Source organism: Macaca nemestrina, chromosome 11 (genome assembly GCF_043159975.1).
Source record: "Macaca nemestrina isolate mMacNem1 chromosome 11, mMacNem.hap1, whole genome shotgun sequence".
Lineage (NCBI taxonomy): Eukaryota > Metazoa > Chordata > Mammalia > Primates > Cercopithecidae > Macaca > Macaca nemestrina.
This window is the reverse complement of record NC_092135.1, coordinates 104,137,546-104,164,516: the sequence shown is the minus strand read 5'-3', so window position 1 is coordinate 104,164,516 and position 26,971 is coordinate 104,137,546. Positions and strand designations below refer to the sequence as shown.

Genomic DNA, 26,971 nt, shown 5'->3' with positions numbered 1-26,971 from the left:
GGGTCTGTGGAAGAGCCCTCGGAACCTCGGAAAACTATTTTGGTTTTGGGGGGGGTTGTGTGTATGTATAACATTTAAACGGAAAAAAATATAAAATATATATGTTTATGTATATATTTTATATGCATATATATACACATACATATTTTCACACACACACACACGTATGTTTTCTGTTTAAATTGATTCAATTTTAGCTCTATTTTGGTGCCCTGAGCTCTGAACGTTAAAAGTAATAAACATAAATTTTCAAATGTCAATTTTCCGCTTTTCAGGGACAGGATGTTTCCCGTGGCTATGCTTACCTCCTTGTTGTTGTTGAGTGTTGAAATTGAAATGTTAATGAACCCTTCCACCCCCCACTGCCAGCCCCCATTGTGGGCGTGTTTGGAGAGGTTATTTTGCATCGTTTAATTGTTGGCTTTTTCCTTTTTTTTTTTTTTTTTTTTTTTGGTGAGCTTAGGGCAGAGTGTTGTGTTTGTGTGCGGTGTCCTGCTTGGTAGCAGGCTGGAGTTTGCTGGCAGGAGATGTCCCACATTCTGCCCGCTCAGTACCCCCAGCACTGTTAGTGAAAAGCTGCCACTTGCAGGGCAATGGGTAACCCACGACTTTCAGTGCTGACTTCTGTGAGGCTTCGAAGTGAGACTCATGTGATTCTTCTAGGTGTGTGCCTTTCGTTTCCTTTGGTCTGCCTGAGATCAAATTCTTTTTCTCCACAATGGTAGATATCCGGTCATTTAGCATTGAGCTTAAGAAAATCTTGATATTTGAGATTGTATGGATCTGATACAAAAATGCAAATTACATTTAATGGTTGTTTTTAAGTTTGTTGATTAATTGAAATTGCTTATTCACTTGGACATTTTCATAAACATGTGTGCCAAAAATCGTTACTTCTATTATAGTTTGTCCTTATTTTTAGAGCATATACTGAATGGAAAAAAATCATTCTTAGTCGTTTTTCTTGGGACATTTTAAGGTTTGAAAAAAATTATTGCCTCATTATTTGGTATTCAAAGGTGTATTGTTGATTTCACATTCTTAAGCTTTCCAAAACTATATATGTACAAATACCAAAAAAGTTTTGTACTTTTTCCCACCCTATCTCAAACATGTATTAATTTCCTAACCTGATTTCCTAATGGGCTACTTTATTTCCTGAAGGAATGACAGGTTTGATACTTTTAAAAGTTACATTCCATTTGAAATTAATAAAAGATTTTCAGGTCAAATACTGAATTAACTTTAAATTACTAAGGGAATATGCTTGTTTACTATTAAATGTTAGTTTAAAAAGTAAATGGTTAGTATAATTACAAGTCTGAAATAATCAAGTTTTCTTTCCTCTGGAAGATTTTTAGGAGAAAATTTGTATACCCCATTCTGACGTTTTCTCAGCAAATTATGTTGCTACTGTTTTTAGAGAAATAAAAAATTTTAGTTTAGAAGGAATTAAACATTTCTGAGAGCACCCAAAATTGACATTTCAAAAAAATGCTAAACTATTTGTTCATACCTGAGATGTTCTTTGAGGGTTAGCAGCTCTCACTCTCCAGGTTTGGTACGGTGGTTATGGCTAATGAAAAGTCATTTATATTTGATTACAGTTAGAACAATATTCTCAGACAATTCTCTTCCCCCCTCCCCCACACCCAGTAACTGGTAAAACAATGGTTGAATAGGTGAGACTGGGTTGGAGGCAGCAAATTGTCCCCAATGCTAAGTCAGTTTAACTTATACATGCAGCTCTGTGTTAGGCAAAACAAACAGCAGCAGAGTCTCCTCACTCCTTCAAGCAAGAGTTTGTCCCAGAGGTCCTGACTGTAAAGGCTGATTTTTGACAATGCTCCTGGCTAGTTTGAGATACTGAGGAAATACTCAATTTAAAACCTTAAGCCTCACTCTGTTCCCTCCTTGCACGTAAGGTGACAGACTACTTGGTTCTCATCCTTTCACAGAATGTGATTTAAGATGAGTTTTTAGGCTGGGCGCGATGGCTCACGCTTGTAATCCCAGCACTTTATGGCTCACGCCTGTAATCCCAGCACTTTGGGAGGCTGAGGCGGTCGGGAGTTCGAGACCAGCCTGACCAACATGGAGAAACCCCGTCTTTACCAAAAATACAAAATTAAAATTAGCTGGGTGTGGTGGCGTATGCCTGTAACCCCAGCTACGCGGGAGGCTGAGGCAGGAGAATCGCTTGGACCTGGGAGGTGGAGGTTGCAGTGAGCCGAGATTGCACCATTGCACTCCAGCCTGGGCAACAAGAGCGAAACTCCGTCTCAAAAAAAAAAAAAAAAAAAAAAAAAGACGAGTTTTTGGTGAAATTTTATTTGTAGCATGACATCCTACAGTGACACCTTTAGACTGGGCTTTTTGAGTTCTGATCCCAGTCCTTCCGCTGGGCAATTTACTTAATCTTTGGTTTCTTTAACTGAAAATGGGAATAAAATTCTTCGATATAAGGGTTAGATGAGATAGCCATGTGTTTGGCCCATAATAGTATTAATTAAATGTTAATTCCACTAGCCCACTTTTCTTTCTTTTTTTTTTTTGAGTCAGGGGCTCACTGTGTTGTCCAGCCTGGAGTACAGTGGCATGATTACAGCTCACTGCAGCCTCAACCTCCTGGGCTCCAGTGATCCTCCTCAAGTGTGCCTGTAGTCAGCAAGGACTACAGGTGTGTGCCACCATACAAGGCTAATTTTTGTATTTTTGGTAGAGACGGGGTTTCCCCATGTTGCCCAGGCTGGTCTCAAACTCCTGGATGCAAGGGATCTGCCCGCCTCAGTCTCCCTAGGTGGATCATGACAATTACTTAATCTGATTAAGTCTCAGTTTTCTTCATCTGTAAAAGGGGATAATAATAGTACCTACTTCATAGGGTTGCTGTGAAGACTCAATGAGGAATTGAACGTAAAGCCTTTAGAATGGTTCCTGGAGCATAACCTTTGTATTTTCTTGGTGCATAACTTTTTCTGGTACATAACTTTTTTTTTTTTTTAAGATTTTTAATATTCTTGATGTGAATTTTTAATGAGTTCTTGCCTCAGTATATATTAATAATACTAATAAGTATTTGAGTACAGAAAGAATATTATAATTACTTTAATGGGGCAAATAAATCTATTTTTGCCAGTAAAAAATTGTGCAGTATGTTCAGTTTCAGCGGCTTCATGTTAGTGTAGTCTCTGCTGTTTGAATTTGGAACTGGCCAATATAAAGGTATGGTAAGTACACCAAGGGCAAAGGAGCTTAAGGTGGGTTTGCTTCACTCTTTGTTCCCCTCTTTCAGGTTTTGAAGTGTTCTTGTGAGTCCCTACGAACCATAGTGTTGCGTGGTTTTGAAGGCACTGAGCAGTTTGTGGCCTTGATAGGCTCACTTTAGAGTCCTGGGCATGTTTACGTGACTTGATTGGTAGGAGCAGCTGCTGGTTCATTCATTTAACAGATTAGCTTCTTTGTTGTAGCTCTGAGCTTTGCAATACAAAGACACATTCTCTGCCCTTGAGGAGTTTTTAGTCTATTGGAGAAGAAAAATAAGCTGACATTTACAATGTCAATGTGAATGTTAAGTGATAGCTTAGCCTGGAGGAATATTCTTCTATTCTGGCCTAAAGGGCAGGCTAGGTTTTAAAGTGAGGGCTTTACAGGGGAAGTTTCTGTCCTAAGCGAATGGGAGGAGTTAGGCATTCCAGAAGGTGTGACCTGTAAGTAGGAATCACAGTTTAGGGACAAAAGACTATCCTGTGTTGCAAATTATGGTTCTGTTACCGCCCTGGAGTTGGAGGAGGAGGGGAATAAATAGTGAGAGGGAAAGGTCAGTCTGGCTAGGACCTAAGGAGTTTCTGTGTTAGGGTAAGGAGTTTGGATTTCTTTTATGTTACAGGCACACCCTGAAAGCCTTTGGCCACATAAATTACTTGAGATTTAGAGGATTTGAGTTGTACAGAGTAGGAAAAAGGAGAACAAGACTGTAATTAGACTAGTGAAGCAGCTCCTGACAAGAGATTTGAAGAGGGTTTGAACTAAGGTGGTGGCAATGGCAATTAAGAGGAGGAGGTGGCAGAGGCAGGTTAAGGAGGTAAGGCGATCTCAGGTGGACTGGATGTAAAGATGGGACTCATCCTCACAGATGGCAGCTGAAATGGCAGAAGGAGATAAATTTGGGCTAGTCAGTGGTTCTTAGTGTTAGACACTTCTCCAGAAAAATCCACATATGCAGTTGTATACATTTGGTTTGAAACCTGGGGTAGGCTTGTTACCATGGCTCACAACTGTAGTCCCAGCACTTTGGGAGGCCAAGGTGGGCAGATCACTTGAGTTCAGGAGTTTGAGACCAGCCTGGGCAACATGGTGAAACCCTGTCTCTACAAAAAATACAAAAATTAGCCAGGTGTGGTAGTGCATTTTTGTAGTCCCAGCTACTCAGGAGGCTGAGGTGAGAGGATCACTTGAACTCAGGTCAAGGTTGCAGTGAACCTTGATCACACCACTGCGCTTCAGCCTGGGCGGCAAAGGGAGAACTTGTCTCAAAAAAAAAAAAAAAAAAAAAGATAAAAGTAAGCCTATAGAAATGTTTTGTTTGACCTACCCTTTTTGTGATGGTCTCTGATTTTTCATCAGTGCCTTTTCATATATGAGGAAATAGATTTATAAAATAATTTAGGGTTACATGTCTTTTTCTTTTCTTTTTTGAAACAAAGTCTCACTCTGTCGCCCAGCCTAGAGTGCAGTGGTGCGATTGGCTCTCTGCAATCTCTGCTTCCCAGATTCAAGCAGTTCTCTGCCCCAGCCTCCCGAGTAGCTGGGATTACAGGAGCCCACCACTGCACCTGGTAATTTTTGTGTTTTTAGTAGAGACAGGGTTTCACCATCTTGGCCAGGCTTGTCTTGAACTCCTGACCTCATGATCCACCTGCCTTGGCCTCCCAAAGTGCTGGGATTACAGGTGTGAGTCACCATGCCCGGCTGCCTCAGCCTCCTGAGTAACTGGGACTATAGGCACGTGCCACCACGCCGGCTAATTTTTGTATTTTTAGTAGAGACGGGGTTTCACCATGTTGGCCGGGCTGGTCTTGAACTCCTGACCTCAGGTGATTCACCTGCCTTGGTCTCCCAAAGTGTTGGGATTACAGGCCTGAGCTGCTGTGCCCGGCCCTATCTTTTTTTAAAAACACGAAAGAGCTGGAAGTTCTGGGTCTACCTTTTTTATTTTTTTAAACTTTGCAACAACTTGCTGGAAATAATTTGAGCAAAGTTTGCCAAAGAATGCCCCTGGCCTACTCTTCCAGCCCATGTAGGCATTTCATCTTGCACCCCTGTAAAGTAAGATTAAATGAACTTTGGAGTATACTGGCATGGAAGCAAGGGGGCCAAGAGAAAAGAACCCACTGACTGGTCAGAAAGGAGAGATTTTCAAGAAAGAGAAAGTGGTCAGCAGTGTCAGATGCCGCAGAGAGGTCCAGTTAGCTGAAGACGGAAAAGTGTGTGTGGAATTCAGTAACAAAGAGGCCATTAGTTTCAGATTTTTAGAACAAAAGAACTTTGAGGAGTAGAGCTACAACTTAGTTTTTCTTCTTTCCTCTTGTCCTGTAATGCAGGGTTTCTGTAACAACAGAGAGTGACTGTGACATGGATAAGAACTCAGAAAGCATTTGTTGTGAAGGATTATTAACTGAACTAATAAATACTGTACCCAGATCAGTCAAACTGTGCTCATTCTGCTAGTGTTTTCCATCCCAAGAACATTAGTATTTAAGTGCTCTATAGAATGTAGGAAATATTTTTGATATTAGATTTTTAATGAGGATTATAGGAAACTATTCAGAAAACCACTAACAGCTAGAGAATGTGTTTTAGTCCTACAGATTCTAGATCAAAATGATAATACAAATAAACCACTACTTAACTGCTTCTAATGGTAGTTTTTTTTTTTTTTTGAGACGGAGTCTCTCTCTGTTGCCCAGGTTGCCCAGGCTGGAGTGCAGTGGCGCGATCTCGGCTCACTGCAAGCTCCGCCTCCCGGGTTCACACCATTCTCCTGCCTTAGCTTCCCGAGTAGCTGGGACTACAGGTGCCTGCCACCACGCCCAGCTAATTTTATTTTATTTTTGTATTTTTAGTAGAGACGGGGTTTCACCGTGTTAAACAGGATGGTCTCGATCTCCTGACCTCGTGATCCACCCGCCTTGGCCTCCCAAAGGGCTGGGATTACAGGCGCGAGCCACCGCGCCCGGCTTCTAATGGTAGTTAATATTAAGTGATTACTATATGCTGGGGTTACAGTTCATGAAATACCTAATTTAATTATCCTAAGCAACTCAATGAGGTACATACAATTACAATCTTCCCTTTACAGATGAGAAGACTGAAGCCTAAATAACTTGCCCAAGGTCTTATACTTAGTAATTAGCAGAACCAGATTTGAGCCCCCTCTCTGATACCTGGCAGAGCCAATGAGTGATCTCTTTTGCTGCATAAACTATCCTTACCTTTCTAATAGAGCAGGGAAGGACCTAGTGTAAAGTTCATTGAAATTCCTAATGCAAACTTATTTGTACAATGCTGTGTCTGAGTACAGTATATGGCACATACTAGACATTCAATAAGCATTATTTTAAAATATTCTGGTTTGAACTTGATTATAATGAATGTTGTTTATATTTTTGAGTGATAAGCAGTTTTCTCACTGCTTCTTTCTCTTCCAGTTACATCAGTTGATAGATTTTCATCATTCCTCAGTCTGATTTTATTATTTTTTACATTTATAATATAGATGTTAGGTTCTTAAAATCAATATAGCCATCTGTTTAGTATCTCATTACATTTTTATGCTTCATCAAGTTGAATTAAAACTCATTTAAAAAAGATATAACATGGAAAAATGTTTTTAAGAGTTTATGATACTCTAAATATGATTTTAACAGGATCCACTCTTTCTGGGATAAGTAAATATTCTTTTCATTTGCATTAAGTATTTAAGAAAACAAACATTCTGATAATTTAGTAGGCTGATGTTAGTTTTATTTATTTTATTTTGTTTATTGTAAAGACAAGGGTTTCACTACATTGCCCAGGCTGGTGTTGAACTCCTGGGCTCAAGTAATCCTTCTGCCGTGGCCTCCCAACATTCTGGTATTACGGTGTGAGCCACTGTGCCCAGTCTCACACTAGGGTTTTTTGTTTTTTTGTTTTTTTGTTTTTTTTGGTATGGAGTCTCACTCTGTCGCCCAGGCTGGAGTGCAGTGGTGCGATCTTGGCTCACCGCAACCTCCACCTCCCGAGTACAAGCAGTTCTCCTGTCTCAGCCTCTGGAGTACCTGGATTACAAGCATGCACCACCACTCCCAGCTAATATTTGTATTTTGTAGAGACTGGGTTTCACCATGTTGGCCAGGCTGGTCTCGAACTCCTGACCTCAAGTGATCTGCTCGCTTCAGCTTCCCAAGGTGCTGAGATTACAGGTATGAGCCACTGCACCTGGCATCTCACGCCAGTTTAAAAAAAATTATAAGGTACGGACTGGGCACGATGGCTCATGCCTGTAATTCCAGCACTTTGGGAGGCCAGGGTGGGTGGATCACTTGAGGTCAGGAGTTTGAGAACACCCTGGCCAACATGGTGAAACCCCTCGTGTCTACTAAAAATACAAAAATTAGCCGGGCGTGGTGGCACATGTCTGTAATTCCAGCCACTTGGGAGGCTGAGGCAGGAGAATCACTTGAAAAAGGGCAACAGAGGTTGCAGTGAGCCGGGATTGTGCCACTGCACTCCAGCCTGGGCAACAGAGTGAGATTTTGTCTCTCAAAAAAAAAAAAAAAAGTATAAGGTATTTCGTAGATCTAGGCTCTTTAAAAGTGGTAGGATATGAAATTACAGATGGCAATTAGAGAAAAATAGTGTGGCAGTGAAATGAACATGTTTCTTAACTAGGAGAATCAAAAGAACAGCAATGACATAGATTCCACATGGAGGTGATAAAGTGGTAGTCCCAAAGAGAATAATGTTCATATTTTTGTCAAATTGTTTTGTGGTTGTCATTGGAAGACTGAAAGGGCTGCTGGCTGCTTTTGTTAAAAGTGTATCTTCCTTACTTTTCTACTTGATAATGTCTTATTCCTCTGTATTTGTAAGAAGTAAGAAGCTATGGAAATGAATTGTTCAATTTTCCTATTAAACTCGGTGTATAATATCAAAGAGGATTTAAAAAATTTTTTTTTTTTGAGACGGAGTTTTGCTCTTGTTGCCCAGGCTAGAGTGCAGTGGCGCAATCTCGGCTCACAGCAACCTCTGCCTCCTGGGTTTAAGCGATTCTCCTGCCTCAGCCTCCCAAGTAGCTGGGATTACAGGCATGTGCCACCACGCCCGGATAATTTCGTAGTTTTAGTAGAGACAGGGTTTCTCCATGTTGGTCAGGTTGGTCTTGAACTCCTGACCTCAGTTGATCCTCCCACCTCAGTCTCCCAGAGTGCTGAGATTACAGGCGTGAGGCACCGTGCCTAGCCCCAAGGCGGATTTTTATTAAACCTAAACCTAATCATATTTCCTACTGTTTTTTTTTTTTTTTTTTTTTGAGACAAAGTTTCGCTCTGTGGCCCAGGTTGGAGTGCAACGGCGTGGTCTCAGCTCACTGCAACCTCCGCCTCCCGGGTTCAAGCGATTCTCCTACCTCAGCCTCCCTAGTAGCTGGGATTACACCCACCATCATGCCTGGCTAATTTTTGTATGTTTGTAGAGATGGGGTTTCACCACGTTGGCCAGGTTGGTCTTGAACTCCTGACCTCAGATGACCCGCCTGTCTTGGCCTCCCAAAGTGTTGGGATAACAGGAATGAGCCTCCGTGCCCAGCTATTTCCTACTTTTGAATTCTAGTATATGGATATTTATGCTGTTGAAATATTTCTTCTGTGAGACTTGAATATTTTCTATTCTCAGTAATGGTTATTTCCATTTTTTGGTAATAACAGTGTATATTCTGCTGCTGCTCTACAGTGCTTAATTACCTGCATTTTCTCCTTTAAGGGAGCATAGGTCTGTTTATATGCTAAGCAAGTTGTCTCCACCGCTGAGGATGATATTTGCTAGAATTGTTAATAAATTTAGTTTGGCTAAGGTTTTTTTTCTTCCCTTTTAAAGTGATATTCATCATGTATTAAAAAGTAGAGCTTGGCTGGACGTGGTGGTTTACGCCTGTAATCCCAGCAGTTTGGGAGGCTGAGGCAGGGGGCTCACTGAGACCAGGAGTTTGAGACCGGCTGGGCAACATAGTGAGACCACCCCCCTTTTCTAAAAACAAAAACAAAAAAAGATAGTTGCTTAGTTTTAGCCTTTTGGTTGCATGAATTAGGAAATGTGATAGGCTGAGCGTAGTGGTTTAGGCCTATAATCCCAGCACTTTGGGAGGCCGATGCTGGTGAATGGCTTGAGCCTAGAGGTTTGAGACCATCCTGGGCAACACGGTGAAACCCCATATCTACTAAAGATATGAAAAATTAGCTGGGCATGGTGGCATATTCCTGTGGCCCCAGCTCCCTGGGAGGTTGAGGTGGAAGGATCACTTGAGCCAGGGAGGTCAAGGCTTCAGTAAGGCGTAATCACACCACTGCACTCCGGCCTGGGTGGCAGAGCAAGACCCTTTCTCAGAAAAAAAGAAGGAAAGGAAAGAAGGAAAGAAAGAAAATGCGATAATATTTATATATCAGGGTCTAAAAGACATTTGATTAAGATTACATGGGCTTTATATATTGTGTGTTTCCATTCTTATTTATATCTTGCACTGAATGCCAAAGAGCGAAAGTTATGTGAACATCATCTTTAGTAAAATCAGGGTAAAAAATGCCAGCTGTGGAAGGCTAGGGGTAAAGAGTGAAAAATATGTAGGATTTTTTTCTGAGAACTGCCTTAGTGCGTTTGTCATAACTTCTTTATTTAAAAAGGAGAAGTTTATTAACGTAGAGAAGACCAGATATTCATCGGTTTCCAGTTTACAGAACAGTGATTTTGATACTACAGTAATACTCAATTAGAAGAAATTTAGGCTGGTTGTGGTGGCTCATGCCTGTAATCCCAGCACTTTGGGAGGTGAAGCAGGAGGATCACTGGAGGCTAGGAGTTCGAGACCAGCCTGGGCAATGTAGTGTGACTCCATGTCTAAAATAAATTAAAAAGTTAGTTGGGCACAGTGATGCATGCCTGTAGTCCCAGCTACTTGGGAGGCTAAGGTAAAAGGATCACTTGAGCCCAGGAGCTTGAGGTTGCAGTTAGCTATGATTGTGCCACTGTACACTCTAGGCTTGACAAGAGAGCAAGACTCTGTCTCTTAAAAAAGAAAAAAAAAGAAAGAAGAAAGTTAGATTTCAAAATCATTACAAATTATTATTAATGTATTTGTTGTAAAAAAATTCTATAGTAAGTATGCTTTATGGTTTTGATATTATTGTGGAATATTTTACTATTCAAAATTTTAAAAGACATTTGTGGTTAATGATAGCAAATACTGACATCTCTATTCTTCCTTCTCCAAACCAACTTTAAAAATAGGGAGAATTAGAAACAGAAACTAAACTGAAGCTTTGACAATTACGGTAACCTTGTAACCAAAATATATGAATTATGGCCAGGCACGGTGGCTCATGCCTGTAATCCTAGCACTTTGGGAGGCCGAACTGGATGGATCATCTGAGGATAGGAGTTCGAGACCAGCCTGGCCAACATGGCGAAATCCCGTCTCTACTAAGAATACAAAAAAATTAGCTGGGCGTGGTGGTGGGCACCTATAATCCCAGCTACTCAGGAGGCTGAGGCAGGAGAATGGCTTGAACCAGGGGGTGGAGGTTGCAGTGAGCCGAGATCAAACCATTGCACTCCAGCCTGGGTGACAGAGCGAGACTCTGTCTCAAAAAAAAAACAACAAAAACTCCCTCAAAAAACCCAAAATATATGAATTAGTACTATTAAGTGCAGTGAAAACTGAACCAGGGCAAGAGAAGATGCCAAGACAGGATGATTTCCTCTATAGACCCAGGCAAAGTAAAGGAAGAAACTTTCTCCCAAGAAAGTAACACACCCCGAGGACAAAACCAGTAATCCCCGTGCAAGGATGGCAAAGTTGGATCTGTATGTTGGGCTCCCTGTGTGGCAGGAGGGGTTGGGCTGAGTTACAAACCGTGCAGTCCTACCAGTTTTGTAGGAAGTTCAGAGTGGAGGAGAAACTGGCAGCAAGCAGCCTTTCAGCTGCTGATCTTGGTCATGTGAGGAGAAATAAAGCCTAAATTATCACCCCACCCCCAAATCTATGCCATGTGGGCTCCTGTGAGTTAGGGAACATAGTCCAGCATGGAGTCAAGCCTCAAGGGAAAGTGAAAAAATAGTTCCTATGGTGGAAGGTGGGGGTGAGACATAGCTCCTCTGAAACTAGAGTTTAAAAATGAGCTATAAAAGCTCAAGAAATAAAAGACAACAGAAGGATATAAGAGTGAGCTGTTGGAATCAGGGTACAAAATAAGAGAAAAGTAACATTGCAGAAACATTCAAAGCAGCAAATATCAACTGTAGCTGGGGGTGACGGAGGCAAGCTTGAGAAATTTGAGCAACCCAAAATGGAACAAATAAAAATGAAGAAAGACTAGAGAGAGTGATAGATAGGGAATACAGTAAATCTAGCATGCCAATAATTGATACCCCTGAGGCTGTCGGCAGAATAAATCAAGCAGAAAGCAATGTCAACACATTAAGGAAGAGTTTCCCACAAGAAAAGAAGATTTGAAGGCAGATGTGGTAACATGCACCTGTAGTCCCAGCTACAGTGGAGGATCGCTTGAGCCCAGGAGTTCAATCCAGCTTGGATATTATAGTGAGACCTCATCTCTTTTAAAAAAAAAAAAAAAGGCGTGGTGGCTCATGCCTGTAATCCCAGCACTTTGGGAGGCCGAGGCGGGCAGATCACCTGAGGTTACGAGTTCGAGACCAGCCTGACCAATATGATGAAACCCCATCTCTACTAAAAATACTAAAATTACCCGGGCATGGTGGCATGCGCCTGTAATCCCAGCTACTCAGGAGGCTGAAGCTGGAGAATCGCTTGAATCCAGGAGATGGAGGTTGCAGTGAGCCAAGATCGCGCCATTGCACTCCAGCCTGGGCAACAAGAGTGAAACTCTATCTCAAAAAGAAAAATATTTAAAATTTTAGAACAGTGTCTAGTCTTTAAATAGACTTTTACTGTTAGGTCAAAATGCAAAAAAAAAAAAAAAAAAAAAAGAAGAAAGAAAAAAAATCAAATCCCCTAGAAAATCAAGAGACTGGCCTCAGGCTTTTTGAACATGAAACAATATATACAAAGTCAGTAGATTAAAAAATGTACAACCCAAGAATTTTATGTCCAGACAAGCTGTTAAGTATAACACCAATTGACATCTTTTGTTTTCTTTTCTTTTTTTGAGACAGGGTCTCATTCTGTTGCCCAGGCTGGAGTGCGGTGGTGCAGTTTTGGCGCACTGTAGCCTCGACCTCTCAGGCCCAAGCAATCCTTTCGTCTCAGCCTCCCAAGTAACTAGGACTACAGGCATGTGCCACCACACCCAGCTAATTTTTGTTTTGTTTTGTTTTTAACAGAGGTGGTGTTTTCCCCATGTTGGCCAGGCTGGTCTTGAACTCCTGACCTCAAGTGATCCACCCACCTCACCTCGGCCTCCCAAAGCGCTGGGATTACAGGCGTGAGCCTCTGCACCTGGCCTAATTTTTGTATTCTTTATAGAAATAGGGTTTCGCACTGTTACCCAGGCTGGCTTTGAACTCCTGAGCTCAAGCAGTCTACATGCCTCAGCCTCCCAAGGTGCTGGGATTATAGGCGTGCACCACCATACCCGGCCAACATGTATTTTCAAATGGAAAAATCATGGCTTATAGTTTCCACAAATCAGCTCTTGGCAGGGAAAGAAAAGAGAGGAGACTGTGTTATAAACTATTAAATCAAGAAGTGAATGGAAGACTAAGTTAAAAAAATTATTTTGCATTGAATAAATTTAAATGTAGAACTAAGAACAACAACAGGAAAAAGCCTTGAGAGTTAGGGCTGCGTAGGTCGTTGCAAGTCTGGAAATTTTTCTCAGTATTTATAACATGGGATCAATTGCAGTAATGCTGATAAGTATACTAATTTTCTTAGTGTGGAGTAAAAAAGTGTTATCTAAAGGAGATAGACTGTAATTCTTCTAAGAAAACAGACTACAGTTGACCCTTGAACAACTTGAGAGTAGAGGTACCAACCCCACATGTTGAAAATCCACATTATAACTTTTTTTTTTTTTTTTTTTGAGATGGAGTCTCGCTCTCATTGTGCAGGCTGAAGTGCAGTGGCTCACTGCAAACTCCACCTCCCAGGTTCAAGCAATTCTCCTTCTTCAGCCTCCCGAGTAGCTGGGATTACAGGCGCCTGCCACCATGCCCGGCTAATTTTTGTATTTTTAGTAGAGATGGGGTTTCACCATGTTGGCCAGCTGGTCTCGAACTCCTGACCCCAGGTGATCCACTCGTCTTGGCCTCCCAAAGTGCTAGAATTACAGGCATGAGCCACCACACACGACCATATTAGAACTTTTGACTACCCAAGAACTTAACTGATAGCCTACTGTTAACTAGGAGCCTTGCTGAAAACATAAACAGATTAACACATATTTTGTATAGGTATTATAATATTACAAACAGTAAACTACAGAAAAGAAAATTATTAAGAAAACCATAAGGAAAATATATTTAGTATTAATTGGAAGTGGATCATCATAAAAGTCTTCACATTAGATGGAGGAAAAAGAGAAGGGTTGGTCTTACTGTCAGGGTAGCAGAGGAGAAAAAAAATCCACGTATAAGTAGAACTACACAGTTAAAACCTTTGTACTGAATATAGTGAAATGTATAAAGGCTAAAGGCAATACAAAATATAATAGGATTAGGATGAAACAGGTCATAAATATAAAATTATAAATTGGATAAACTCATTTATTAAAAGAAAATGACTTGGACCAGGCAGGGTGACTCACTCCTGTAATCCCAGCACTTTGGGAGGCCCAGGCAGGGGGATCGCTTGAGACCAGGAGTTCAGGACCAGCCTAGGCAACATGGTGAAAGCTCGCCTCTACAAAAACTACAGAAAATTAGCCATGTGTAATGGTATGTACCTGTAGTCCCAGCTACCCAGTAGACTGAGGTAGGATTGCTTAAGCCCTGGAGGTTGAGGCTGCAGTGAGTGGTGATCGTGCCACTACACTCCAGCCTGGGTGACAAGAGTGAGACACTGTCGGCCTCAAAAAGAAAAGAAAAGAAAAAAAATTGCTCAAAAGTAAAATGATTCAGATTGGGCAAAAAGTCAAACCCAACAAGAGTTGCATCTAAAAGGGATCAGCAAATAACATGTTAGTAAATAGTTTATCTTTGTGGCCATATGATATCTGTTGCAACTACTAAATTTTACCACTATAGCACAGAAGCAGCCATGGACAGTATGTAAATGAATGAGCATGGCTGTGTTCCAATAAAACTTTACTTACAAAAACAGACAGTGGGCCACATTTGTCCTGTAAGAAATAGTTTAGTTTGCTGACATGTGATCTAAAACATAATGTGGCTAGGCACAGTGGCTCATGCCTGTAATCCCAGCACTTTGGAAGGCCAAAGCGGAAGGATATCTTGAGTGCAGGAGTTTGAGACCAGCCTGGGCAGCATAGCAAGACCCAGACTCTACAAAAAATTTAAAAAATTAGCCAGATATGGTGGCACGCACTTGTAGTACTGGCTACTTGAGAGGCTGAGGCAGGAGGATCTCTTGAGCCCAGAAGTTTGAGGTTGCAGTGAGCTATGATCATGCCACTGCAATCCAGCCTGGCAACAAAGTGAGACCCTGTCCTCAAAATAAAAAATAAATAAAACACAACACAGTGCCTCAAAAGTTGAGAACAAAAGTACGGGCAAAGACTCAGTTGACAAATTCAAACCAAAAAAGCAATAGTTCAAATATTTGTGTCAGACAAGGTTGAATTCATCACAAAATGCATCAGTTGAGTTGCATTTGTTGTTGTTGTTTTGAAACAGGGTTTCCCTCTGTTGCCCAGGCTGGAGTGCAGTGGCACCATCTCGGCATACTGCAACTTCATATCCTTTTCTATCCCTACCCTCAGATTTCTTTCTATGATTTGTAAAATCCTCTCATACCTACAGACATGTAGATTCCTCTTTTTTCTTGAAGTTCTTATAGGTTTCTTTGAACTAATTTGTGAAAGATACGTGTGTGTTTGGCTTGTGGGTGAGTAGAGCAAAGATGTTGAAAAATGAAAAATGGCATGGATTTACTTTGAAATATTTCCTGTCCCAAACATCCAGGGCAGCTAAATTTAAATGTTTATGTTTTATAATTTTCAAATTTAAAAAATTTTAATGGACACAAAATAATTGTACATATTCGTGGGGTATATAGTGATGTTTTGATTCATATAATGTATAGTGATCAGCAGGGTAATTAGAATATCTGTCATCTCAAACATCATTTTTTTGTGTATTGGGAACATTCAATATCCTCCTTCTAGCTATTCAAAACTATGTAATAATTATGGTTAACTAGAGCCATCCTACAGTGCTAGAGAACATTAGGGCTTATTCCTCCCATCTAGCCATAATTTTGTATCCTTTAACAAATCTCTTCCTATTCTCTTCTTTCCCCTACCTTTCCCAGTCTTTATCTTGTAGTCTGTGTTCTACTTTTTACTTCTTTTTTTTTTTTTGGAGACAGTTGCACTCTGTTGCCCAGGCTGGAGTGCAGTGGCGCCAACTCAGCACACTGCAACCTCCACCTCCTGGGTTCAAGCGACTCTCCTTAGCCTCCCCAGTAGCTGGGATTACAGGCGCCCGCCACCACACCTGGCTACTTTTTGTATTTTAGTAGAGACAGTATTTCACCATGTTGGCCAGGCTGGTCTTGAACTCCTAAGCTCAAATGATCCACCTGCCTTGGCCTCCAAAATGCTGGGATTACAGGCATAAGCCACCACGCCCGGCCTGCTTTTTACTTCTAGGAGATCAACTTTTTTAAGTGACTACATAAGTGAAAACATGTGTGTTTAATTTTCCATACGTCATTTATTTCACTTAAGATAATGTCTTCTAGTTCTATCCATATTGCTGTGAACAAGAGAATTTTTTCTTTTTTTTTTTGGCGGGAATGGAGTCTTGCTCTGTCGCCCCTGCTGGAGTGCAGTAGTGCGATCTCGGCTCACTGCAACCTCCACCTCCCGGGTTCAAGTGATTCTCCTGCCTCAGCCTCCTGTGTAGCTGGGATTACAGAGTGCCACCACCCTCAGCTAAGTTGTGTATTTTTAGTAGAGAAGGGTTTCGTCATGTTGGCCAGGCTGGTCTCAAACTCCTGACCTCAGGTGATCTGCCTGCCTTGGCCTCCCCAAGTGCTAGGATTACAGGTATGAGCCACTGTGCCCAGTGCCCGAGAATTTCATTCTTTTTAATGGCTGAATAGTATTCCATTGTGTATATATACCACATTTTCTTTATCCATTCATCTGTTGTGGGACACCTAGTTTGATTCCATATCTTGGGTATCATCAATAGTGCTTTGATAAACATGAGAGTACAGATATCTCTTTGATGTATTATTTCCTTTTCTTTGGAAAAATGCCTAGTAGTGGGTAGTTCTATTTGTAGTTCTTTGAGGAACCTTCATACTGTTACTTTCTTTCTTTTTTTTTTTAAAGACATAGTCTCGCTCTGTCCCAGGCTGGAGTGCAGTGGTGCGATCTCAGCTCACTGAAGCCTTGACCTCCTGGGTTCAGGCGATCCTCCTGCCTCAGCCCCGAGTAGCCGAGACTACAGGCGCATGCTACCAAACCCAGCTAATTTTTGTATTTTTAGTAGAAACAGGGTTTTGTCCTGTTGACTAGGCTGGTCCCGAACTCCTGACCTCAAGTGATCCACTTGTCCTGGCTTCCCAAAGTGCTGGGATGACAGGCGTGAGCCACTGTGCCCGGCTCATACTGTTCTTTATAGTGGCTATACTGGTTCACATTCCTGGTGTACAAGAGTTCCCTTTTTGCTGCTTCCTCACCAGCATTTGTTATTTTTTGTCTATTTGATAATAGCCATCCTAAGTGGGGTAAGAGGGTGCCTTACCCCAATTTTGATTTGTATTTCCCTGATAATTAGTGATGTTCAGCATTTTTTCATATATTTGTTAGCCATTTGTATGCCTTCTTTTGAGAAATGTCTGTTCAGATCATTTGCCCATTTAAAAATTGAATTGTTGGCATTTTTTTCTTTTGAGATGTTTGTTTCTTATATATATTCTGGATATTAATCCTTTGTTGGTTCAATAGTTTGCAGATATTTTCTCCCATTCCATAGATTGTCTGTGCTGTTGGTTGTTCCTTTGCTGTGCAGAAGCTTTTTAGTTTGATATAATCCCATTTGTTTATTTTTATCTTGTTGTCTATACTTTTCAGATCTTAACTCATAAAATCTTTCCCCACATCAGTGTCCCCTGTGTTTTCTTCTAGTAGTTTTACAGTTTCAGGTCTTACAATTAGGTCTTTGATCCATTTTAAGTTGATTTTCATATGGGGTGAAAGGTGGGGGTCTAGTTTCAGTCTTCTGCATGTGAGTGTCCAGTTTCCTAGCACCTAAATTTAAATTTCTCGTCCAATTTTTTTTTCTTATATTCTCATAAGGTGAAAAGAGAAAGCTCTTATTTTTTACATTAATGTGTGATTAGATTTACTTAGTAATGAATGTGATTTTTTTCCTTCCAGAAGAGAAAATGTGATTTTTATTAACTAAGGTAATTTTTCGAGTTTTTTTTTTTTCTGCTACAGTAAGTGAAGTATTTCTTGAGAAGAATACAAATTCTCTACTTTTATTACTGGCAGGTGGAATGTAGTCATGTATTACAAGAATGAATACTTATGAATAGTAATTTGTTTCTCCAGTGTTTACCATATACTAGGGATGATACTTAGTATGTTGCATATTTTGTATCACTTGATCCTTCCAGCATCCTGATGATAACATAGCTACTATTATTATCCCTGTTTTACAGATGAGAAAACTGACATTCAGATAGGTTAAATGATTGATTCAAGGTAACACAGCAAGTGGCAGATTTTAGACTTGAACAACCGTGTCTTCTGACACCTCCAGCGTTTATGTATCTTGTCATTCACTGGTAAAGGAGAGAGTATTTCTGGACTTTTTCAGTAGCTGATATCTGAGCTGTTCCATCAGCCATCTTGATGGCTGGAAGTGCAGAAGAGGATGGGCGAGACTCCATCAGCTCACTAAGATCCTGACTTGGCAAAATAGATACAGTTTCATGATAGACTAGATGGTGTTGTAATATATAAATCCTACCATTGGGCCTTTTGTGTGTAGTTTGGTAGTGAGTATTGTGTAATTCCCTCCTTCCATTTTCTCACTGACTCTGAAAAGACTCATAAGCCATGATTATTATACTACTTAGTGTGATTGGAAGCACCACATGGTGCAGAACTCTGAACTGAATGATGTAAGTATGGTCAAGTGACTAGTCTTTGGGCCTGAGAAGTTTATTGAGATTGGATAAACTTCTATCCCTTTATTGGGATAGGTGTAGGGAAATATAAGGGAAAGAACATTTTTTAATGGCAGAAATTTGCTTTATTTTGTATTTCATAGAAACATTTATAAATTGCCAAATATTTTACCATCATATCAAAAAAAGTAGAATTTCTGAGAGAAGTTTGAGGTCTACCATTTATTCTGCTGGCATTGTAAAGGGATGTGGGTTCTGAAAATAAAGTATAGCATGCAAACATCAGTAATGAAAAAGAGACCTACTGCCTGTGACATTCATTTGGTGGAAGAGTTCTGCTGCTTTGAGGTATTTGTAAAACTTAACCAGAGCAAATGTTATTTAGTTCAATTTGGGGGGATAAGGTAACTTAATTTTTTGTCTTGTTTTGTTTTTGAGATAGATCCTCACCCTGTCACCCAGGCTGGAGTCCAGGGGTGTGATCTCGGCTCACTGCAACCTCTGTCTCCCGGGTTCAAGTGATTCTCCTGCCTCAGCCTCCCAAGTCGCTGGGATTACAGGTGCCTGCCACCATGCCTGGCTAATTTTTGTATTTTTAGTAGAAATGGGGTTTCGCCATGTTGGCCAGGCTGGTCTCGAACTCCTGACCTCAGGTGATCCACCCACCTTGGCCTCCCAAAGTGCTGGGATTACAGGCATGAGCCATGGCACCCGGCCAACTTAATGTTTCATAATGTCTTATTTTCTTATTTAACCTCATTATTGGGATGTTGATTTACAGTGAAGAATCCATTGCATTAGTAAGGGTGATACCATAGTATTTTGCTTCCTGGGTGAACTAGCTTTGCTGATTTCTGTTTGTTAACTAGGCCTTTTGATATTTTTGTAGACAATCTGCTTCATCTTGATTCTGCGGCATTCCAAACTGTGGTATCCTTGGGGGCTCTCTTAACATTGCTATGGTGCAGAAGATTTAAAATCAGGTATGGCTGTGGGGCCCGAAGTCCCTCAGTGAAATTCTCAACTTAAATCTGCCTTATACTCTCTGATTTATCATTTGGGTTTCTTTTTTTGCGGTGGCCTTTTAGCTGATGTTCACAAGGAATAGAGTCACGTGATGTATGAAGGGAAACATATACACTTCTCTGAGGTTGACAATAAGCCCTTGTGCTCATATAGCCCCAAACTGTGCAAGCAGAGGCGACTCAACGGCTACGCCTTCTGTATCAGACACGTTCTGGAGGACAAGACTGCCCCCTTCAAGCAATGTGAATATGTGGCCAAGTATAACAGCCAGCGCTGCACCAACCCCATCCCCAAATCAGAGGATCGTAGGTAAGGGCTAATCATGAGACTCAATCCTTGATTTCATTAACAGGCTTGGAATTTTTTCTTTTCTTGTTTTTTCTTCTCTTTTCTCCTGTTCCTCATTTCTCCCTCCCTCCCTTCCTCCACTTATATAAATATTGAATTCTGGGGGTAATCTAAGTAAACTATGGAATACTTTTAAAGATGACATATGGCAGTTTTTAAAAATAGAGTAATACATTTGGGGGATTACTTAAAATATGTTTCAGTGTCTTCTTTTTAATTGATTTCATGGACTTCTAGAATTTTTAAAAGATTTTTTTTCCCCTCAAAGTTGCTGCTTGAAGTCTTAAAACGGATTTGTTTGGTTTGTGACCTTATAAAGTAATTCCTGATTCTCTACCTAGTTTTCTCATTTGCCTAAATGAGAGAAATTTTAAGAACTAATTAGGTGTTGTAATTAATGATAGTAATTTTGGAGTTTAAAATCTATGCCTAGAAGTTAGTAAAGGATATATACTTAAAAACATTTTTTTAAACTACTTGGCTCATTTAGATTTATTTTCTATCAGACTTCTCACCAGTGTTTGGCATGTTTTATAACCTTACCTTTTTTGATTAAAAAGTGTTCCAAATAGAGTATGTTTACCATAATTTGGAAACACTATTTTCACATTAAGGGTCCATTTTGCCACTAGAATGATGAGTTTATGCTTTGCTGACTGGAATTGTGTTTAAAGGAGTCTTATACTGGTTATTCATCTTTCATATTGTTAGGAAAATTTACACTATCTTTCATATATAATCTCTTCTCCGTGCCTCTTTTTCTTCAGTTCTCCAGAAACTATATAGATCATTGCGGGACTTCATGGAGAGATACATGCTTGTTTCCCAAAAGTTTCAAGATACTTGTTATCTCTAGGTAGAAAATTTGAATCTTAAAACATACACACAACCTTCATCCATGTTTCTATACATTAGCAAATGTGACTTGCATAAATTGCTTGGACAGGAATCAGATATTTTATGTCATGAATACTTTTTATGCTTGCAGTATGAAATAAATAATTTGTGTTGGTGGAGATCTCACCAAAATGAGTACAAATAGTTTAATGGGGATTTAGGGAATACTCTTTTAGAATTTCTAATGAGCACTTAAGGCTTCAGATTACAATACCTGAAAGTTAGAAACAGCTGCTTAGTGGGGCAAGAAATAAAATTTTAATCTCAGGTGAGAAAGGGACCTGTGTATTAGGCTAAATATATCTATCTAGTTAGTTTTTAGCAGACTGAAAATGGTAATTTCTTACTGCTGCCTTTTTTTAACTTGAAGAATGGATGAGCTTGGATTAATTTTTTTTTATATCAAGCCCCATTGTAAACACATTTCTAAAATTTTATCTTAAAATCAGCTTATCATGGTTACAGTTGTCAGTGTTGGATTTATTTTCAGTTGAGCCAAAGCAGGAATTATCTTAATAGCAGCAAGCACTGAGTGTGATGGCTCACACCTGTAATCCCAGCACTTTTGGAGCTCAAGGCGGTGGATCGCTTGAGCTTAGGAGTTCAAGACCAGCCTGAGCAACATGACAAAACCCCATCTCTACAAAAAATACAAAAATTAGCCAGGTGTGGTGGTACATGCCTGGAATCCCAGCTACTTGGGAGGCTGAGATGGGAGGATTGATTTAGCCCAGGAGGTCGAGGCTGCAGTGAGCAGTAATTGTGCCCCTGTACTCCAGCTTGGGCAATTGAACAAGACCCCATATCCAAAAAAAAAAAAAAAAAAGCGAGAATTCAAGTGAGAGTCCTTATGAATTTCTTCAAAATATTCTCTGACGCAACTGTATTCACCTTTGTCTTTGAAATAGTTTGCTCTTTTGAGAACAAGATAAGGGAAAGGACTTTCATGTTTCTATCTCAAGAGAAGCTGTGCTTAGTAAGTGCTATTTTTTGATGGCGTCTCACTCTGTTGCCCAGGCTGGAGTGCAGTGGTGTGATCTCGGCTCACTGCGAACTCTGCCTCCTGCGTTCAAGCAATTCTCCTGCACCAGCCTCCCCAGTAGCTGGGATTACAGGTGCACACTACCACGCCTGGCTAATTTTTGTATTTTTAGTAGAGATGGGGTTTCACCATGTTGGCCAGGATGGTCTTGAACTCCTGACCTCAAGTGATCCGCCCGCTTCTGCCTGCCAAAGTGATGGGATTACAGGCATGAGCCACTTCGCTCAGCCGTAAGTACTAAGTTATAAATTTTTCTTTTTTTTCTTTGAGATGGGGTCTCATTCTGCTGCCCAGGCTGGAGTGCAGTGGCATGATTGTAGCTCGCTACAGCCTTGAACTTCGGGCTTCGAATGATCCTCTTGCCTCAGTCTCCCGAGTAGCTAGGACTACAGGCACAAGCCACGTGGCCGGCTGAGTTTTGAAAACTTTTTGTGGAGATGGATCCTTACTAGGTTGCCTACGCTTCTTTCGAACTCCTGGCTTGAAGCAATCCCCCTGATTTGGCCTCCCAAAGTGTTGGGATTATAGACATGAGCCACCATGTCAGGCCAAATTTATTCTTTATTAAATTTTTTCCTGTTCTTGGAAAACTTTTTGGTTAGTGCAATTATCCCAGCTGCCTCTTTCTTTGCTGGCCATTGCTTTGTGAATCTGTTCTGTTTTAAGATGTGTATGGGACCTACCTCAAACCTGCTAGGGAAGCACATGTGTGCGTGCGCGCACACACACAGTGTAGATTCTCTTTGCTGGCTAGAAACCTTTTTCTCTTTTTCAGTGACTGCACATGACAAAGAAAGCTTTTTCTTAAGAGGCCTGTCTTAAAGAGTGCATCTGATAGATGTATTTCTAAGACGAAGCAACAAAATACACATATTCTGTGTGTATGTGAGATTTTCTGACTATTTGGTGAATCTGTATTTTTAGCAATTACTAAAAAAACATTTTTATGATGAAGCCCAGTGAATTTGAGGATTGACATTTTTTACTTTAGTGGTCTTTTCCCAAACTGTGTTTGTAGAGCTATCACCTATATGCTACAATAAAAATAGGTTCTCTTTTGTTTTTGTTTTTGTTTTTTGAGGCTGAGTCTCACTCTGTTGCCCAGGCTGGAGTGCAGTGGCACAGTCTCAGCTCACTGCAGCCTCCACCTCATGGATTCAAGGGATTTTCCTGCCTCAGCCTCACAAGTAGCTGGAATTACAGGTGCTCGCCACCACACCCCACTAATTTTTGTATTTTTAGTAGAGATGGTGTTTCGTCACGTTGGCCAGGCTGGTCTCAAACTACTGACCTCAAGTGATCCACCCGCCTCGGCCTCCCAAAGTGCTGGGATTATAGGCATGAGCCACCTTGCCCGGCTGGTTCTGTTTTCTTGGATTTTTTTTTTTTTTTTTTTTTTTTTTTAACTGAGACAGGGTCTTGCTATGTTGCTCAGGCCAATCTTGAACTCCTGGCCTCAAGGGATCCTCTTGCCTTGGCCTCCCAAAGTGCTGGGATTACAGACATGAGCCACTGCGTTTGGCCCTGGGTTTCATTTTCAAATAACTTTGGGAAACACTGCCAGATGGGTACATTTTCCTCTTGGATCTTCATAATGTACGATATACAAAGTGCTTTGAGTAGTTGCACATCAGTAACAAAAAGCAAAATCCTTCTTTAATTTTGTTTAAGCCAGCATTTTCCAAATTTATTTAAGCATGGAGTAGTGGGTTTTTTTTTTTTTGTTTGTTTGTTTTTGAGACAGAGTCTTACTCTGTCTCCCAGGCTGGAATGCAGTGGTGCAGTCTCAGCTCACTGCAACCTCTGCCCCTGGGTTCAAGCGATTCTTGTGCCTGAGTCTCCCGAGTAGCTGGGATTACAGGCATCTACCATCATATCCGGCTGATTTTTGTATTTTTAGTAGAGATGGGGTTTTGCCGTGTTGGCCAAACTGGTCTCGAACTCCTGGCCTCAGGTGATCCACTTGCCTTGGCCTCCCAAAGTGCTGGGATTACAGGTGTGAGTCACTGCACCTGGCCCTTTTATAGGTTTTAAAAATAGCATGAAGAGTATGAAGACCACAATAAATACCTACCTTTTCAATATCCACACAGATGAAAATTTACAAGCATCAAGACCATCCAGGAAAACATGATATCAACAAATGAAATAAATAAGGCACCAAGGACCAATTCTGGAAAAACAGAGATATGTGATCTCTCAGACAGAGAATTCGAAATAGCGGTTTTGAACTTAATTTTGCTCATTTTTTTTTTTTTTTTTTTTTTAAGTTTCCACAGGAAAAGTCCATGTCAAGATGGCATCACTGGTGAATTCTCTCAAGCATTTTAAAAAAATATTTTTATTTTATTTTTGCATAAGTTACTGAGGTACAGGTGGTATTTGGTTACATGAATAAGTTCTTTAGTGGTGATTTGTGAGATTCTGGTGCACCAATCACCCAAACAATATACTTGCTCGTTGTTGAAGACTAATGAGAGTCTTCATGAACTTTGATTCAGCTGGAAAGAGTCTCAGACAAGTTAATCAATTTCTATAAAGCTTAGTTTCCTTGTGTGCTTTAAGGGCATTATTTTAGTGCCTACAGCAGGTAGATACTACAGGAGATAATTCGTGTACTTACATCTGGCTACTGAAAAAGACATTTCACCTATAACCCCATGAGTCATCTTTTACTTTCTTGTTTCATTCTCTCTTTCCTTCTGTCTCTTTCTCTCTCTCTGTATATATGTGTCTAAAGCACAGTAGACACTTGACATTCTTGAGGGTTTTATGTCATGAGAGCTTTGTGAATCTCCAAATACCTTAATGGCCTTAGAAAATATATATATTTTTCTCTATAAGAGAATTTTAAGTGATGTTTTAGACTCTTGATGAGTTACTTTGTATGCTATGAATAGAGAATAACAAAGCCATGTGAGAAGCAATAGCTGAGCAGTTATCCAGGGCCACTCAGTCACTGAATGACTTGCTTCTGTCTGGCCACCCCTGTGCATGTACAGTTCACATATTTGCCTCATCAAAATTACACTGACTTTGAGGATTGCTTGAGAGTAGTAGAGGTTTGCATGTTAAGTCGCTGGCTGCCAAGAGTCACTATAGTGATGCAGTTTGTAACGTATTAGGATTCATATGTAGTTTTATGTTCTACTTTAAAAAATATGTATCATGAATATCTTCCCATGTATGTGTGTATTTTAAAGGTACTGCAACAGCCACCTGCAGGTACTTGGCTTTATCCCGAAAAAAGAGAGGAAGAAAAAGAATGATCCTATAGATGAGGTGAAGGTCAGGCACCAGATGGATACCATGGCCTTTAGCCTGACAGTGCCCACGTTGGCCTTGAAGATGCCCAACGGACTGGATGGAATGTCCCTCTCTCCACCTGGGGCAAGGGTCCCTCTCCACTACCTGGAAACTGAGTTGGAAGACCCATTTGCTTTCAATGAGGAAGATGATGACCTAAAGAAAGGGGCAACTGTGAGAAAGAAGTTGCAGAGCAAGTTGGCCCAGAATCGGCAGCGCCAGAGAGAGACAGAGATTTTAAAAGTTCGACAAGAGCACTTTAGTCCCCCTCCTGCACCTTCACAGCAGCAGCCTCCGCAGCAGCACTCCCACCTGTCACCTTTATCCACTTCTTTAAAACCTCCAGCGCCACCGCAGGGTTCAGTCTGCAAGTCACCTCAACCTCAGAACACCAGCCTACCAATGCAGGGAGTGGCACCCACCACACACACTATAGCACAAGCACGGCAGTTGTCTCACAAGAGGCCTCTGCCCCTCCTGCCATCCAGTAGGGCTCCCACTGTGGACCCACCCAGGACTGACCGGATCCTCATGAAAGCCACAGCCTTCTCTCCACACTTCTCATGTATAAGCCGACTGCAGAGACTGGTGAAACTGTGCACCCAGAAACATCAGTTGGACACTGATCTGTTTCCCCATTTAGGTGAGTTATCTATTTTATCGTATCATAGATACATAATATGACAGAATGTGTTCTGTTGTGTGGAGCTTCCCTTTCATAATCACCCCATATGTGATGGGGGTGGAATCACAATGGGGCAGAGCGGTGCAATGGAAGATTCTGTATTTAGGTAGACCACCTTAAAATAAACACAGTCATCCCTCTACATGTGTGGTGGATTGGTTCCTGGACTTCCCTCAGGTACCAAAATTTGAGGATGCTCAAGTTCCTGATATAAAACAGCATAGTATTTGCACATAACCTATGCACATCCTCCCATATTCTTTAAATCATCTCTAGATTATTTATAATACCTAATATAATGTAACTGCTATGAAAACAGTTGTTATACTGTATTGTTTAGGAATAATGACAAGAAAAAAAGTCTGTATATGTTCAGTACAAATGTAATCTTTTTTCTCAAATATTTCTGATCAGCGATTGGCTGAATCCACAAATGTGGATCCCATGGATACAGAGGGCCAACACTGGAGGGCGTAATACTTGCTGAACAGGATACAGAAATAGAAGTTGGGAATTTAGAATTCCACACATAGCTTTTATTTGTAGTGATAGCAGCATTAAAAGACAGTTGTGTTTGGTTGTATGCTTTTGTGAGTTTAGCACCTATGCATCCAGTGAAGTTCTTTGCGTGTCTTATTCTAGGAATGATCATAGCATTGTTGATATCTACTGACAGTTTTAAAACATTTTTTCCTGTTTAAAAAATTCGCAAGGCAGTACCTGTTAATGATTTAAAAGTGAGAAAATACAGGGAAAACTTGTAATTTAATGTAGTCACATGTCTGTTTTTCTTTTGTTGCTTCTGAATTTCCTGTCTTGCTGAAGAAAACTTCCTCGATTCCAAGTTTATACAGATATTCTATGTTTTCTATTAATAGTTGGATTGGTTTTTATCATTTAAACCTTTAATTCAGTTGAAATTTATTCTCAAGGCCGGGCGCGGTGGCTCAAGCCTGTAATCCCAGCACTTTGGGAGGCCGAGGCGGGCGGATCACAAGGTCAGGAGATCGAGACCACAGTGAAACCCCGTCTCTACTAAAAATACAAAAAATTAGCTGGGCGCGGTGGCGGGCGCCTGTAGTCCTAGCTACTCAGGAGGCTGAGG

At 40.8% G+C, this 26,971-nt stretch overlaps 1 protein-coding gene and 1 long non-coding RNA gene across 6 annotated transcripts in view; one reads left to right on the top strand and one right to left on the bottom strand.

The window, feature by feature from the left end:
- The window catches only part of LOC105468036 (INO80 complex subunit D), a 95,174-nt gene that overhangs the window by 1,698 nt on the left and 66,505 nt on the right, over positions 1 to 26,971 (top strand). For 4 of the 5 annotated variants that reach the window (XM_011717958.3, XM_011717960.3, XM_071073278.1 and 1 more), the window contains exons 2-4: positions 19,452 to 19,545; positions 19,651 to 19,897; positions 25,079 to 25,824. In XM_011717958.3, coding sequence (XP_011716260.2) covers positions 19,680 to 19,897; positions 25,079 to 25,824 — 964 coding nt within the window. In that variant the 5' untranslated portion in view covers positions 19,452 to 19,545; positions 19,651 to 19,679. Of the gene's footprint in view, positions 1 to 18,635; positions 19,123 to 19,451; positions 19,546 to 19,650; positions 19,898 to 25,078; positions 25,825 to 26,971 lie in introns of those variants that run through there. The other variant, XM_011717961.3, reaches the window with a different exon arrangement.
- Positions 1,517 to 25,787, bottom strand: LOC139357199 (uncharacterized). The gene is made up of 3 exons (XR_011609994.1): positions 25,704 to 25,787; positions 23,950 to 24,048; positions 1,517 to 1,576 (listed from the first exon to the last, which is right to left on the bottom strand). It is a non-coding gene; the product is annotated as an uncharacterized lncRNA (long non-coding RNA).